Source organism: Lutra lutra, chromosome 8 (genome assembly GCF_902655055.1).
Source record: "Lutra lutra chromosome 8, mLutLut1.2, whole genome shotgun sequence".
NCBI lineage: Eukaryota > Metazoa > Chordata > Mammalia > Carnivora > Mustelidae > Lutra > Lutra lutra.
The window spans coordinates 70,519,736-70,537,674 of NC_062285.1; the positions used below are offsets into that span (position 1 = coordinate 70,519,736).

The 17,939-nt window shown below is 39.8% G+C and overlaps 1 protein-coding gene across 9 annotated transcripts in view; it reads right to left on the reverse strand.

The window, feature by feature from the left end:
- The window catches only part of BICD1 (BICD cargo adaptor 1), a 226,629-nt gene that overhangs the window by 56,240 nt on the left and 152,450 nt on the right, over positions 1 to 17,939 (reverse strand). For all 9 annotated transcript variants that reach the window (XM_047740888.1, XM_047740886.1, XM_047740884.1 and 6 more), the window contains exon 3: positions 7,484 to 7,636. In XM_047740888.1, coding sequence (XP_047596844.1) covers positions 7,484 to 7,636 — 153 coding nt within the window. The remainder of the gene's footprint in view (positions 1 to 7,483; positions 7,637 to 17,939) is intronic.

Sequence of the window (17,939 nt, forward strand, 5' to 3'; positions counted from 1 at the left end):
CTAGTAGACCTAACTATATAAAAAAATTAAAATGTTAATCAACTCATTATATTGTACACCTGAAATTAATATAATACTGTATGTTAATGAAAAATAGGAAACCACACAGTATAAAATGTGAGTCTACAAAATAAATCTTAAAAAGCACACAATAGGGGCGCCTGGGTGGCTCAGTGGGTTAAAGCCTCTGCCTTCAGCTCAGGTCATGATCCCAGGGTCCGGGGATCGAGCCCTGCATCGGGCTCTCTGCTCAGCAGGGAGCCTGCTTCCCTTCCTCTCTCTCTGCCTGTCTCTCTGCCTACTTGTGATCTCTGTCAAATGAATAAATAAAATCTTAAAAAAAAAAAAAAGCACACAGTATATATACTCTTCAGATAACATAGGATGGTTTCTTTGGAAATTATGCATAATTTATATTATACAAAATATATATATATAGTATATATTATAAAATTTATAAATACTTTAAGTTATATATAATTTATATACATAAATTCAATTCTTAGAGATAAAAATGATGTCTGTTTTAGGATTTCTTTTTGTGGGGACCAATGGCCAAAAGGGGGCACTGTTTGCTTAAAAAAAACCCAGGAATTTTCTTTTTTAAAAGATTTTATTTGACAGAGATCACAGGTAGGCCTAGAGGAAGGAGGGGGGCGGGAGCAGGCTCCCCGCTAAGCAGAGAGCCCAAAGAGAGGCTCGATCCCAGGACCCCGGGATTATGACCCGAGCTGAAGGCAGAGGTTCCAACCGGCTGAGCCACCCAGGCACACCCCCCCTTTTTTTTTTTAAGATTTTATTTATTTATTTATTTGAAAGAGAGACAGAGCCAGTGAGAAGGGTCGAGGGAGAGGGAGAAGCAGGCTCCACGATGAACAAGAAGCCCTACCAGGGGCCGGATCCCAAGACCTGAAATCATGACCTGAGCTAAAGGCAGACACTTAACTGACTAAACCATCCAGGCACCCCCAGGAATTTTTTAAAAATAAGTTTATCAGGGGTGCTTGGGTGGCTCAGTTGGTTAAGGGACTGCTTTCGGCTCATGTCATGATCCCAGGGTCCTAAGATTGAGCCCCGAATCGGGCACCCTGATCAGCAGAGAGCCTGCTTCTCTCTCTCCCTCTGCCTGCCTCTCTAGCTGTGCTCTCTGTCAAATAAATAAATAAAATCTTAAAAAAAAAAAAAAGTTTATCAGAATAAAACCAAGAAAATATTTTACCATCACTATTACTTTGTTTTATTTAATTATTAATGATAAGGAAATTTTTATATTCAGAGATAGAGTAACTAAAAGATCACACTAAGAATTTAATCTCAACAAAATATGTTTGCAAGTAAAATGAAACAAAGAAAAATTTTATGTGCTTATGGATAGAATCTGGAATAGCGGTACTGATTATCTGATAACAAAAAAATACATATATATTGTTATCAATGTGATAGTCCTTTGAATTAAGAGCCAAATAGCCTGTGTAAACACTCTCTTGGTCATGAAAGCCCACAGAGGAAAGAGATCTATATTCTAAACTGACAGACCTTCCTTGAGGCCTTTTCCATGGCACTAATGACATTCCACTTTTTAATAAATATTTTATCTCCACAACTATACTGTGGTCTCCTCAGAAGGAGGAAATATTTGTCATGCACCTATGTGTCCCTCAGTGCTTCAACAGTCCATAATTGTGTTTCAAGAGAATTCCGCTCTTCAACAAGCATTTGCTGTTGTGAATGAAAAAATAAACTAGAAAAGGTATTATCATAAAGTCATTATGATATTAAATACTAGTATAAACTTTGTGCTTAGTTGTACATTTATTTTACTGTTTATATTATTAAACTTGTATTTTAAGAAATATTTTTTATTATTTTTTTATTTTTAGATTTTATTTATTTATTTGAGAGAGAGATAGAGAAGGGGGCAGAAGCAGACTCCTCATGGGGCAGGAAGCCAGAGGATTCCTGGGATCATGACCTGAGCCAAAGGCAGATGTTTAACTGATCCAAGCACCCCCAGAAATATTTTTAAAAATGAAAGAATAGGGATCATAGACCATTGCCATTTTCATTTGTTTCTATTCCACACCCTACCCTACCCTTCTTCACATAATCTCAGTGCAAAGGCTTGTCTTGCAAAGGTTAGGATAACAGTTTTGACATAGGTTTAAGTCAGATGTAGGTTTGGCTGATGTAACAGAGACCTATATAAGAATGACTGAGTCTAAATAGACGTTTGGCTTTCTCTCATGTAACACTATGGAGATAGACAGTCAAGGGCCAGTAGGATTCTCTATTCCATGAGGTCATCCAGGAACCAGGCATCATCATCTTCTTCTTCTTCTTCTTCTTTTTTTTTTAAAGATTTTATTTATTTATTTGACAGACAGAGCTCACAAGTAGGCAGAGAGGCAGGCAGAGAGAGAAGGGGAAGCAGGCTCCCTGCTGAGCAGTGAGCCTGATGTGGGGCTCGATCCCAGGACCCTGAGATCATGACCTGAGCTGAAGGCAGAGGCTTAACCCACTGAGCCACCCAGGCGCTCCGGGCATCTTCTATCCTATTACACTTCCTCCTACTCTGGTCCATATGATCTAAGGCAGCTTGCCACCTTGATCATGTTTCAAGCAGTGGGTCAAAGTAAGAGGAATACCCTTTCTCTTTAAGGACATGTCTCAAAAGGTGTTCATATCACTTCTCATATCCCAGTGGCCAGTACTAATCACATGACAGTTACTTACAAGGGAGGTGAAGAATGTTGTCTTTACCCCCGCATAGCCTTAGGCTCAGTTAAAAACTGAGTAACAGGGGCGCCTGAGTGGCTTAGATGGTTGAGTGCTTGACTCTTGGTTTCAGCTCAGGTCATGATCTCAGGGTCCTGGGATTTTCATTCAGCAGGGAGTCTGCTTATGGATTCTTTCTCTCTTTCTCCCTCTGCCCCTCTCCCTGCTTGCATCTCAAATAAATAAAAACAAACATAAAAACAAACACAGGGTAATCACATTGGGAGAGGGAACAATGGATACTGATGGACAACCAGTACTCACTGCTATACAAGATCACTGGAATTCCACATGTCCGTGATAGAAAAGACTCAAATCATAGAAATTGTCTGGGATAACAGAATCTGGGTCCTTGTGTCATGGTTCCTTCCAGGCCTGCTTATACACTGTAAAGTTATCTTCCTCCTGATCTTCTCTTTTCCTTTCCCTGGGCAACTCAGGATACCTGCTTGCTACCCTTTCCTATTATTTCAACCAATCCTCTGACTCTTTCCAAATTATCTGATAGCTTACATTTGCAGGCACTTCTTTAGTTTGCATTGTAGACCTTTTATTCTGTAATCCTTGTTAGACTGATAGCTCAGGCCAGGAATTGTCTAATATTATTGTGTCTTCTGGATGAAATCTAGCCCACTACCAACCAATTTTTGTGAATAAAGTTTTATTAGAACACAGTCACACTATTTTGTCTCTGGCTATTTTCATGCTACAAGAGCAGAATGTAGTAGTTGGAAGAGACACTGTTAAGAGATATATTCGGCCTACAAAACCTAACATATTTACTATCTGGCCTTTATAGAAAAAGTTTACTGATTCCTGGGCTAGACTTGAAGACATTAATTTGGTTTGCATCGTAGATTTTTAAATTTTGTTATCCATATTTAATTGATGGTAGAAGTCATATAAAACCTGATCTCTTTCTCTCTGGTCAACTTCACTCACTCTACTCATTCCTATGTGGTTCAGGCTCCTAATATTCAGGCAGCTATTTCATGTTTCTCTGCCTTAGCCAAGGTTGTCATCTGGAAAACTCTTATTCAACCTTCAAGACCAGTATCAAAAATATGATCCTAACTCCAAAGTCCTTATTGACTTGTTCAGGCAAACAGATCAGTCCTTTCTGATGCCATCACTGTAGGCTGAATCAGATAATTTGAGATCCCAAAAAGTGGAGGCACCAAGAAACAGGAATGAGAAGACACTTAAAAACTGCTATCTGGGGCCACCCGGGTGGTTCAGTCGGTTAAGCGTCTGACTCTTGATCTCAACTTAGGTCTTGATCTCAGGGTCATGAGTTCAAGCCTCTAATTGGGCTCCATTAAAAAAAAAAAATGCCTGACATTTTTAAGATAGCATCAAAGTAGTCACCATTACAAAAATCAGTACTTTGGTGCAATTCCTTCTAGCAACTTCATAGTTTAGTAACTTTTTTTTCTGTTTAACTACATGAGGGTTGGGGGGTAAGTATCATAATCATTGCAGAGTTTAGAAGTCTCAAGATCTTAATCCAGACCTCTATTGCTACATGTAACACATAGCTTTTAATATGCAATTACATGGATGGCTATGAGTCTATTAACTGCCTTCCCTCCTGGGACTATACATTCTTTAAGACAGTGACCATATCTTTTGTCCTTAAAAAAAGTACATGGACTCATAGAAATATACTCTTGAAACACTGGTTAAATGAAATCAAACTGAATTGAATATGTTCCCTAGGTCTCTTATGATATTATTTCCTGATATAGAAACATATCCCTGGAGAAAATGTTCTTCATAATATCAGTATGGTTGAATTATTAATTTTAACAAGTGTTTTCAATGTTTAACTACTGAGTGCTTTAGTTCAGTATGTGAGATACTGGGGACATAGGACTTATTATTTCTCCCCCACCTCCCACAAGTACATCTCTAGAAATGGAAGCTAACATAATTTCCTGCCCTGGTAGGTAACACTGGGGCCAGACAAATTTTCCTATTAACCCTATATTAACCAATACTGAGACTAGGCATAGAACACTTAGCTGCTTGTGGGAAATACTCTTCTAGAAGATGAGACCCAACAAAAACAAGGCAAGAGCCAAGTAAAAGACCTTCACTTTGTTGTGCCCCCAACAGACAGTCATTATGTCATAAACTCCACCTATCCCAACCAGTTTTCCACCATCCAAAACCCAGTCCAGACCCTAAAACCCTATGAACAGCCTTTCTTTAAACCTCCCATTTTGAGAAATTACTGAGGCTCTGTCAAGGTGGGTCTCTTTGTGGAGAGATGTAATAAATAGCTTTGCTTCATCAGTGGGTTTTTCTGATGGGGAATTGACAGTTAACTCGACCTCTCTTTAGGCTGCTGCTTCTTTCAGATAATTCGGTTTTCAAAAGTATCAAAGTATAAAATATATTAGTACGGCTGGGCCTGATTTTATTTTGTACACAGAAACAAGTCAGCACACAGAGGGATGTGGCTAAAGTTTTCAGAGTCAACTCTCTGATGTTCTTACGGATTTCATATTTAGGATCACAAATAAAACTTGGTTTGGTTAATTACAATAATCTTCAATTTTAGTTTCCTTTCTAAGCTGAAGAGTGAATATAAGCAAGAAAAAACCTCTAATTTACTCATTTTTTCAACAGATATTTATTTAATGCCTTCTATGGGCCAGGAAGGCTCTGTTCTTGATGTAATATTATAGTTGAGGGGGATGGAAAATAAATAAACTAACCTATAGGAACTATATAGGGAATAAGAAGTGCTATTTAAACAACAGTCAATTAGCAAATAGTAAATAGCTAAGCATTTTATAATGTTAGTAGCTTGGCTACTCAAGAGAAATGTCAACCTAGACGGCAGAAGTAGATTTTGTGTAGGGAGCTTCAGTACAAAGAACATTCAGAGCAGTTTTGAGACTGAAAGCGAGCATTGTCATCTCTTTGAAAAACAAACAAACAAACAAAACTTTATGCATTTGTACATAAAATATTTTACTGAACACTTCACTAATTAGAAATGGAGTATATGATGGATTCTAACTCCTGTCAATAAAGGCCAATAGTAGGGAAAAAACCCAAAAAACAAAACCCAGCATTTTCTTCACTGGGAGAGACTTGTACAGGGCATCCATTTGTCAGGAAATAAGCCAGAATGGCCCTCTGTGGAGGAAATAATTTCAAGTTAATTAATTAGACACTTAATTGGGAAAATTACCATATTGCATCTAGAAAATAAAATTAAAGAGATGCGTACATTTCCCCATTTGTTTGTTTTGTTTTGTTTCAAACTTCTGAGGTAAGCCTTTGATTTCCATATTTCAATGACTGGTGGAAGGGCATGGGTAAACCATAAACAGTAATCAGCCAGGCTAATAGTACAAATTCCCACAGAAACGGCCTCTGGGTTAATGAATACACACAGGATACCTTGGCAGACTTTCAAAAATACCTAATACTGGCCTAAATTAACCTCCTGAGTAAATTAGTCTACCACATGCAGGGATGGGAGACTACAGCCTCCTGTCTGTGCAGAGAGCAGAGAGGATTTGTAGGAATAGGGAATAATGACTACTTTAAATATGCGAACTGCAAGTACATTTGCTTCAAATTCTCTGCAACCAGGGTTGCTGGTAACCAAAAACAAAACAAAACAAAAACCTTCTTTAGAAGTTCTGAGCATACTTGAAAAATTCTTCTCAGTATGATTTCCTTCACCGTGAGCTCATTGACCCCAGCCAAGCTGAGACCAGGGATGTTTACAATACCGTCAAGCCTCAGTACACAAACACACAGTGAGCTGGTGCTTAAAAGGGAAGGACTGAGGTAAAACCAGAGGGGACATCCTGGTAAACCTTTCTAAGGGTCTAAAACCACCCGTGGTACTCCCGGGCAGACATCTTGTTCCCCGAACACTCCAAAGCTGTTGGAAGTGGCAGTGATCAGAAATCAAATTTCAATTGTGTCAATACATGCATTTTTTTTCTTCCTTCTGGATTCTCTCTTTCTCTTCTTAATCCTTGTATCTGTCAAAACCCAAAATAGTTTTGTATAGAGATATGAGCTTTGGAAGGGAGTCGAAGTAGAAGCATACATTTGGGCTGGCCTCTAAGTTTACCTACTAATTTACATACTTTTGTTACTTACGGTAACAAACCACAATGCAAACCAATCAGGAAAATAAAGCAATTAAGCTGCCAAACCATCACTACCAAAAAAAATTATTTAAGTGTAGACATGCAATGTTTTTGGTTACATTACTGCTGAAAAAAAAAACCAGAAATAGCTTTCTCTTATAATTTTATTCTTATTTATTTGATTTCATAATTCCTCTCCAAGTATGATTTAAAAGCAATTTACAGAAAGAGAGAGAGAGACAGACAGACAGAGAGAAGGGATTCCTTTTAATGAGAAGTTGTCAGGTTAAAAGGATTATAATACATTCCACTTCCACCTAAAATACGTTAACACAGAGCTAAAGGATCAACTAAGATTCTGCGTCTTATCCAATAAAACTTTCTTGTAAATCATCCTTCTAGGTTTGCCTTTTAAATATCAGCTGAAATAGGAGGGGTGGGAAATTTCAGCACATACATATTGTAGGAAGATTAAGGCAAATTTTGACACGTTCCTTTCTGAGAAATAAAAAGAAGATTTAACCTTAGTGGTCAGAAGATTTGGCTCCAACTGGAGTGTAGCCAAAATATTTCTTGAACCTTACCTGGTTCTGCTTTAATGTGGACACGAGTTTCTGCAACGTGATATTTTCTTCTTCCAGCTCAGTGTAGTCCTGAAGGAGGCGGGCCTCTCGGAATTTGTATTCTCGGATTTCATCCTTCATCCGTATTCTCTGTAGCTCCACCATCTCATTGTTCTGAAACAACAGAAGAAACAGTCAATATAAAACTTTCTTATTCTAGAGTTAATAATGTGCAGATCTCTTGGTGGTTAAAGATAATAAGACACCTCATAGAATGGAAGTCAGGACCACCTTCTTTTGAATGGCAATGTAGTGACATCTGTCAAAACTTTTTTTTTTTTTAAAGATTTTATTTATTTATTTGTCAGAGAGAGAGAGAGAGCAAGCACAGGCAGACAGAGTGGCAGGCAGAGGCAAAGGGAGAAGCAGGCTCCCCACAGAACAAGGAGCCTGATGTGGGACTCGATCCCAGGACGCTGGGATCATGACCTGAGCCGAAGGCAGCGGCTTAACCAACTGAGCCACCCAGGCGTCCCTGTCAAAACTTTTTAAAGCACATACATGAGACCCAGCAATTCTACATCTAAAAATCACTCTAAAGTATATTTTCATAGAGGTAAATAAAAGAGAAAAATAAATCCTGTATATTTACACAAAGAATTGGAAACAGTCTAAATGTTTGCTATCAGGGAAACAAAGAAATAATCATGCATCCATTGAATTGAGCATTATAAAATTATGTAAAAGAATGAGAAAAAATGAGGAGCTTTATGTATTAAAAGAGAAATATAGCTACAGCATATTATGAAATATAAAAGAAAATTGTAGATTAGTATGCAGATAGTACCAACTTTCCATACTCCAGAGGGTGTGGGGGAGTGTCCAACCACAGGTTCCCCAATAAACCACATGGTCTGACCTGCCTTTGTTCAGCCCTTGGTCACTCACTTCAGCCTCAGTAGCTTTCCTTGTGCTCCCTGACCTCGCTGGACTTGCCAGCTCACTCCTGCCTTGAGGCTTTGCACTTTGCACTTCCCCTCCCAGAACTCCCTGCCTCCAGATCAGGGGTTCTTAACCTCATTTGCATGATGGCTCTCTCTGACAACATGCTGAAGGTGATGAGGATCTTGTCAGGATAGTATTTTAAAGGGAAGTGAAAGGGTTCAGAGCATGTCACCCCGAAATATGCCCCTTTGACATACTGATTATTTTGAGCTTCAGGACCTTGGGAAACAGGAGATGTAGGAAGGGCTCTCTGCCCTCCTCCTTTCTACCTAAAAGCCGGACACAAAATTGCCCCTAAAAAAAGATGCTCTCCCTGTACCAGAAGAGAAGAATGATCTTAGCAGCAGACACTGGGAGTTGGCACCAAAATGCACTTGTACAAACAAACATATTAAAATAACCCTGATCTTCCATTAGTTTCTCCATACATTTCCTAGTCACTGTCCTACAACTTACAGCCCCTAGCCTAATTTATCATATTTTGTCACATCCCCACAATTCATCATTCTTTGTGTAAAAAAGGCATAAAAGTTTTGGGGCCTAATGGTTTCTTTGGGTCCTTATTTTCCTGCTAAAGACTCCTGTGTACACATAAAACAATTAAATACATTTGTATGCCTTCTGGTTTATCTGTCTTATCTCAGTTTAATTCTTTGGCCCAGCCAAATTTTCCTCACTTGTAGCGCAAAAGACAGGATTACAAAGGAAAGGATACCGATTCTGTTAGAATTAAGTTAATACAATATTTTAAAAAATTATGATATGGTAATCAGATAGTTTATCATAGTAATGGTTCTAAATTAATTACACTTCCCTGTGGAGTCTCCTCTCAAACTGAATCTGAGTGGGCCTCTGACTTGCTGTGACCCACAGAAGGCGGTAGAAGTGAGGAGGACTTTTGAGCCTCGGCCTCAAGAGGCCTGGCCACCCTTGCTCTCTTGGAACACTGCCACGGAATGATGAACCCAGGCCAGCCTGCTGGAGCCACATGGCCCAGCCCAGAGTCAGCACCAGCAGCTGATGGGAGTGAAGCTTGATGGGCTGTTTGGCTCAGTTGAGAGCCCGGTGACAGCAGCCATGGGAGTGACCCCAGGCAAGTCCATAAGAACTGCCCAGCTGAGTACAACCCAAACGACTGGTCCACAGAGTCATGGGGTATTGTGTGAAGGCTCCGTGTGTTCGCTGATTACGTAGGAGTACATCACCAATACTATAATTATGTGTGCTTCTTGATTTACACAATGTATTGATCAGATTTAGTGGCAGATCTAAGAAATACCATAATTTCAAAGCAACGACGGTATTTCAAAATACCTGCAAGAACGGAGATGTGGTGTGAAAATACTGATCACAAAGTCACAGGCGATGCTAATGCTGCCGAGGTATTCAAATAGGATACATTCCAATGGAAGAAAATGTTAAATTTCAGTCAGTCTAGCAAAAGCAGAAATGGAATTATTTTTCCCAACCAAACATCCCGCCAGGTTTCCTGAATTCTATCCACAGACTCTTAGGATCCAGGTCAAAAAACTCTTCTGCTTCTACTTGTCATTTAGATCTCAACTCAAAAGTCATCTCCTTAGAGTGGCCTTCCCTGAACAGCTAAGATGAGATAGCTCCCTGGCCTTCATCCTACATGACTTACTTTATATATTAGCATTTAGCATATGGTAGATACTCAAAAAAATCACTGTTACAAGAACAGCACTAACCATTACTTGAAACCATTTATCTACCTTTTTTGCATTTATTAAATTTCCTGTTTGATTTGAACATAATGAACCTTTTTGTATTGTTAGTCAATGTGTCCCTAATACCTGGCAAATTACAGCAATACAAATGGTTAACACAAAATTTAAAGAAGAATATTATTGCTGGGATGATGGCTTTTGTCTTGTATTGTTTTAGAGTGAAGAACAAAGGGAGATTACACACTTTGAAATAAAACATACCTAGACCTACGAAATAACTAGACCTGTTATAATTCTTCTTCACTACATAGTCCAGCAACTTGGAGGCAGAAATGTTACTTTATTCCCTAATCCTTAGATAATACATTGAGCATATGTGTGCAATAAATGAAAAGAATGAAAAATAGAGTTTGGTATAAAGCCAAATTATAAGCTTTCATTAAATTCTTTTATTTTGCAGAAACATGAAACCTTAATATAATAATTTTTTTTTTTTAAGATTTTATTTATTTATTTGACAGAGAGAGATCACAAGTAGACAGAGAGGCAGGCAGAGAGAGAGAGAGGGAAGCAGGCTCCCTGCCGAGCAGAGAGCCCGATGCGGGACTCGATCCCAGGACCCTGAGATCATGACCTGAGCCGAAGGCAGCGGCTTAACCCACTGAGCCACCCAGGCGCCCCAATAATTTTTTATTTCTTGAAAAACTTACCATTAACTAAGTGATATACATTTATTTAGTTTTCTGTATTTACCTGCATAAAGATATGAAGAAACCCGACAAACTGGATGCCAGCCATTGATACAAAATTATAAAGAAAAATGTTAAGATACAAGAGATTCTATAAAATGTAAATGTATACATTGTAAAAAATGTAATGACCAGAAGCCTAGCTTGCACACACTGAGGATTAACCATAAAATCTTATATAGTGAGACAGTAAATGTCAAACAGATTTAAGGCCACAGCAAAGCTAATGAGGATCACTAACAAGTCATAAAAGAGCTAAGGAAAACTCCTGATGCTAATTAAGGAAAAGCAAGAGTGTAGCTGAGAGACTGGTTAAGTTGAAAGACTAGCTAACAACGAAACAGACATAAGGACCAAAGGAAGAAAACCCGTCTTATGAATTTTGCTAGAAGTCCTTGTTTTTTTGTGTGTGTGTGTGTGTTTTTTTTTTTTTTTAATTTGCCCTATAAATGTTTCTAGACAGTGAGGATCTTTATTTTGGTTATTTGAGCTAGTCCTAAGTCCTTGTTTTTTAACTGGCAAAGATTCCATTCTATGGCAATGTTCTTTGCTTCCATAAAAAATTTTAAAGATTACTCCTGTTGTTTTTTGTGCCACTCATCATCATAAATATATCTATGACAACTTCTTCCTGGGATAAGATGGTGCTGAGCTCTACTAAAAACCCCCATGAAGAATAATGGGAGTGAGAAAAATAAAGCAGGCAAGAAAGGGGAGAAATAGGTACAACCAGGGAATGCCTTTCACCTCCAGAGCCCTGGGCTCCAGCTCCTCCTCAGGAAGATCAGATGAACCTGAGACATTTGGGGCAGGCTATCCTCATTGTTTGCACTAGCGGCGTTCTTAGTTTTAATTGCTATTTAAAGGATTTCTTTATGAGGAAATAATAAATTCTATTATTGGCAAGAAAGAAATATAAACATCTGTTACCACACAAAAGTAATGTATAAAAAGGAATGCCTCCCAGTTCTATAGCTTAGTCCTTTATAAATTAATTATATTTATTGTCACGTTAGGTCTTTTTTTTTTTTTTTAAAGATTTTATTTATTTATTTGACAGAGAGAGATCACAAGTAGATGGAGAGGCAGGCAGAGAGAGAGAGAGAGGGAAGCAGGATCTCTGCCGAGCAGAGAACCTGATGCGGGACTCGATCCCAGGACCCTGAGATCATGACCTGAGCCGAAGGCAGCGGCTTAACCCACTGAGCCACCCAGGCGCCCCTGTCACGTTAGGTCTTAATAATAGCTTGTGCAAGATGGGCGACAGACCCTCTAGTTTACTTATCTGTAAAATGAGTACCCTAATACTTAACATTTTGTGGTAATTGTGAGGATTTGATGATGTCACATGGGGACAGGAGCAGAGATGCCAGACACACAGATAATTTACCATAACACAACAGGACAAGTGCTGTTAGAGGTTCATACCACAAGGCTGAGTGATCAGTTACTCCTGGATGAGTCAGCAAAAGCTTTACAAAGGACGTTATATTTGAGCAGAACCTTGAAGGACAGGGGAGTTAACATAATTGATAAGGAGGACAGACTTTCCAGTCAGAAGTAAACTTCTGAAACAAAAGCAGAGTCATATTTGTATTGAGGGCAGTGTTAAAATACCCAATAGTCAAATTGGGCATTTCCTTAGGGGATCAGCAAAGAGCACTAACAGAGAGACAGTAAGAGAAATTCAAAAAATCTAGAAAATAGCCTATTTTCAGCTTATGTCTGAGTTCCACATTATTCCGTTCAATAAAATTAAATTAATTACAGACTAATGTTAATCTATGGGGTAGGAAAAGAAACAAGATGTTTTTAGTGCTTAGAACCTTTAAAGTTCTTAACTGGGGGTTCCTGGGTGGTTGAGGTCATGATCCCAAGGGTCCTGGGATAGAGCCCCACATTAGGCTCCCTGCTCAGCGGGAAACCTGCTTCTCCCTCTCCCACTCCCCCTGCTTATGTTCCCTCTCTCTCTGTGTGTGTCTCTCTGTCAAATAAATAAATAAAATCTTTAAAGTTCTTAACTGTGCTGTGGTTTAGAAAATAGTGCAGTTTGGTGTTGTTGGAACAAAGTAACTTGAGACGATTTTGCAGGAAATTCAATGTTAAAATAATTTGGAGAACCATCAAAGTCTTTCACACAAAGCAGCCATGTGATCAGATCTATGCTTTGGCAAGTGACCCTGCTGAGAGCAGGGAGGGTGGGCTGTAAGAAGAAAGCGCCCCAGAAAATGGGCTGAGCAGCCGTTCCAAGAACCCACAGTGAGGGAGACAGGAATGCTGAAGGACATTGCAGTTAGAATGACTGACTTAAGAAATGAAGAAAAAAACAAAGAGTAAGGATAAACCAAGCTGTAAGAAGAAAAGACATCTACAACAAAGTGAATGCAAGGGTTAGTGATGTGGCTTATAAACAATTTTAAGTAGCATTAATTTGGATAGTCAAAGTGGGAACTTCTGATCTGTGAGTAGAGTAAAGGAAGACAGCTGCGCTGGTCCAAGGGGAGGACGCTGGAGAGGGGAGTGGTCGGGGTATTTCTTATTTCTCTCCCAGAGAATTGCCGCTGCCAGGCAATTTGCTTATTTTATTTTTCCTCACTTGGCAAAAATGAACACTTCTCTTGTTGGTGAGGAGGAGTGAACCATTGTTCTATTTGCCTCTCCCCAGCCAAGAATTCTCTGCCCTGGGGCCAAGAATGCCTGGCTTAGGGTAGTTTAGGGGTGTGGGACAGAGAGCGAAAGGAGTGACACTTTAACCCAAGGGAGCCTGCTGATATTGCTGCTTGCACTGCCCAAACTCTCCATGCCCTAGGATAAGCACACACTTCATATGAGGACGCCACGAGCGCAAGGCTCTGAGTTTCTCTTTTGCAAAGAAAGGAGAAGGATGAGGCTCATGGATGACAGATCCATGGGACAGATCCTGACCCCTCAGTTCCTCAGCCTTAGCTCAGGTGATCTGCTCTTCTATCTCACATCAACTGCTCACTCTGTGATGTTGTCACCGATAGTCATACTGCCTAGTCTTCCAAATCATCCCCAGTTCTCCTAACCCAGCCACTCTTCCACCTTTGACCACCAATTTGCTCATTATCTATGACCTTGGGTCTTCACTTCCCTCCTCATCCAGCTTCAATCCCACTGTTGTCACACACTGTCTTACAAACACATTTAACTCCCTTGCATCCCTCTCTCTTGATCATAAAGCCCAACTCTGCCTTGCATGCCCAAAGCTAAATATGCTCAAAGCTAAACTCCAACACTTACTAACCTTGGTGAAGTTTATTTACTTCTCCCTGTCTCCTTCTTTTCCCGTAAGGGGAACCACTTCTGGAGGATTGCTTTGTAGATTCGAATGGTGTCTGGTAGGAGGAATCAACTAAAAAACCAAAAAAAGTCCTGACTCTCTCAAATTCAAACAGGCTTTAAACACTAGTGGCCATACTCTGTGTCCACAATGTAGTTAAGTTTCCTGCTTCTCTCTTTTCCTTTTATCAGTTTCTCCTTCCCTCCTAAGAATCTTGCCTCACATTTCCTTGGTGGTGGTAGTATGGGGAGAAGGAAGGGAAGAAAGAAGGTATAGCTCCTATTCCCATTCTCATTTTTATTAATTTCTTCCAATCTACTCTACATAGTTTAAAGATAATAAATCCTGCCTTAAAACAAGCAAATCTTGACCTTTCTATCTGTATTTCTTTTTCTATACCCATGAGCATTCTCAGATGTTTGTCTTCAGTCCATTCTTATGAACACTGAACCTGCTCTTGTCAAAGTCATCAATGATTTGCACGTTGCCACTGAATTCAGCACCTGTGTTTTCCTTTAACTCCATGTCTTCAACAGCATTTACCACTCGCTCCTTTTTGAAACACGTTCTCCTGTAGGCTTTCCATACATCTAAATTAATCTCACCGGTTGCTTTGTTGCAGTCCCTTCTGACTTGCTCCCCTTCCTTCTCTGCTCAACCTCTAAATGTTGACTATTCTAAACCGATACTGAGCCCCTCCCTTTTTGGCTACTCACTCCCCAAAGGAAACTTTGTCCAAGTCTTCGGCTTTCAATATACTGCCAATATGTTAATGACTGTCAAATCCTGACCAGGGTGAACAGAACCCCATTTGCCTTGACCCCTGCCTCCCTTAAAGAGCTCATCATCTCTCTCCTACTCACCCATGAGACTCCCTTCCTTGGCCTTTGGTTTCTTAACCACCTCAAGCAGGGTCCTGCTTTAGAGTTTTGCATTTTCAATTCCCTTCTCCTTGTTCACATTGCTATCACTTCATTAGATCTCAACCTAAATGCCATCTCTGTAAGAAGCGTTCCCCGGTCATTCAATCTGAAGTTGCCACCCAGTCATGCTCACATTACCCTGTGTTAATGGTTTGAAAAGTGTTTATCACTACCTGTTTGCTTATTGGCTATTTCCTCTTCCCCCACTAGATGTAAGAGCCATGAGAATAGGGGCTTTGTGAGGAACTGTTCACCACAGTGCTCCAGGATCCGGGTGGGCATATCAGTCATGGTATTTGTATCCTAGAGCTCAACTTAACACTTCCAACCTGGATAGGATTAGTGGTAGCATGATGGGGGGAAACCTTTTTTAGGGATGAGCATATTTTATACTTGTAAGTTCATAGGTTGAAAAAAAAAAACCCAAAAACATACCTATAAAGCAGGTCCCATATAAAATTCTCTAGAGTTGAAAAGGCCTTATTGGTGATACCCATTCCATGTATATTTATACTTTATTCCATCTCTAGAAATTTTCACTAAGAAAAGATTTCATAAACTCAATTACTGTAGGTAATTACGATATGACTTGTGATGCTATCTCTTATAAGAATGGGTACCAATTAATGAGGGACAGAACAACACAACTACTGATAGACACAGAAAGATCTTAATCCAAAATCACAATAAGACAAACACTATTGTTCTATCAGGCGGTAATGTGGACTTCACAAGTCTTTAGGAGAGCTATCAATGAAGAAAACATAATATCCAGAGCACCAAAGAGTCAGCATCTTCAAATGCATTCCAGACCTAATAAATAGGAAAAACAATTAAGGCAAGTTTGAAATGTAGCTTACAACAAACATGCTGAGGAAGAAAAGGGAAATATAAGATTTGTCATGGCTGAGAAAGAGTAACAGAGGAGAGAATTATAATTTCAAGACAGCATTTCCCACAGTGAATTCTAAAGTAGGCTAGCTCTATATAGGGTTACTAGGAGTCATTCAAACTTTTTTCTTTTCCTTTCTTTTCTTTCCTTTTCCTTTTCCTTTCCTCTTTCTTCCTCTACCCCCCTTCTTTCACTTCTTGACTTCTCAGAGACCTTCATTTGCTAGTGTTCTTTGAGACTTTGCAAGAACAAGATGTGGTATGCAGCCTTTGCTAAATTTATTTGACCACAAGACTTCTGCCTTTTAAAGAAACATTTTGAACAACCCACAGACCAAATCATTGAAAAATGTTACTCTGAGACAGTAGAAAATGATAGTATTTGCATAGCTGAATGGGATAAACCACTAAGTTCCTTATCCCTTGCAACTGTCAAGGGCTGAATGGACCATCAGATTTAAATAATGTCATAAAATTAGAAGTAGAGAAGTAGATGGATATTAAAAAAGGGTAAGACAAGATGATCAAGTCCTGACTGGCCATGAATGAGTGAGTATACAAGAGTGACAAAGCCTGCAATACTGGGGTGTCACGGACAAAGAAAAGGTAGAGGAACAGATCTGAGGGATGCCTGGAATACAGGAGAGGAGATTGTCTGCTCTTCTGGGAGGGCTTCCTGGACAGGTGGGTTCAAGCTCCCCTCTGAAGCCGAGGGAGGAGGCTGGCACCCTTTCTCTCCTCCACTCTTCAGCATAAACTAAATTCAATAAGCAACACAGAGCCAACAGTGGCAGCCTAAACCACTTACACCAAACCCCGTGCCCCACTCCCACCGTGCTCTACAGGTGCTGCTTTTCTTGGGCAAATGTGTCTGAGAACAAATGCAATGGGCCCCTCCCACAGAAGATCAGCACAAACCACCTCCACATACCACGTCTACTGACCATAGAGTGCTGCAAAGCTTCAGCTCTAATGGAAATAGCATCAGGTCTCTTTTAACAAGTAGATCAGAGCACACCTAGTTAAAAACTTTCCATTAGAAGTCAAAAGAAAGCCAGAGTAGCAATACTTGTATCAGACAAACTAGATTTTACACCAAAGACTGTAACAAGATTTGAAGAAGGACACTATATCAAAATAAAGGAGACTATCCAACAATATCTAACAATTGAAGTATTTATGCCCCCAACAAGAGCACTGATATATAAAACAACACCAAGCATAAAGGAAATAATCAATAGTAATGCAATAATAGTAGGGAACTTTAACACCCCACTTATAGAAATGGACAGATCATCTAAGCAGAAAATCAACAAGGAAACCACGGCTTTGAATAACACATTGCACCAGATGGATTTTTTTTAATAAGTTTTTTTTTTTAAATTTTATTTATTTATTTGACAGACAGAGATCACAAGTAGGCAGAGAGGCAGGCAGAGAGAGAGGGAGGGGGAAGCAGGCTCCCTGCCGAGCAGAGAGCCTGACGCAGGGCTCGATCCCAGGACCCTGGGATCATAACCTGAGCCGAAGGCAGAGGCTTTAACCCACTAAACCACCCAGGCGCCCGCACCAGATGGATTTAACAGATATACACAGAACATTTCAACCTAAAGCAGCAGAATACACATCCTTTTTTTTTTTTTTAAGATTTTTATTTATTCATGTGACAGAGAGAGAGATCACAAGTAGGCAGAGAGGCAGGCAGAGAGGGAGGGGGAAGCAGACTCCCTGCTGAGCAGAGAGCCCAACGAGGGGCTCAATCCCAGGACCCTGAGATCACGACCCGAGTCAAAAGCTAAGGCTTAACCCACTGAGCCACCCAGGTGCCCCCAGAATACACACTCCTTTCAAAAGCACATGAGACATCCTCCAGAAAAGATCACAGTCTAGGTCACAGGTCAGGCTCAACAAGTA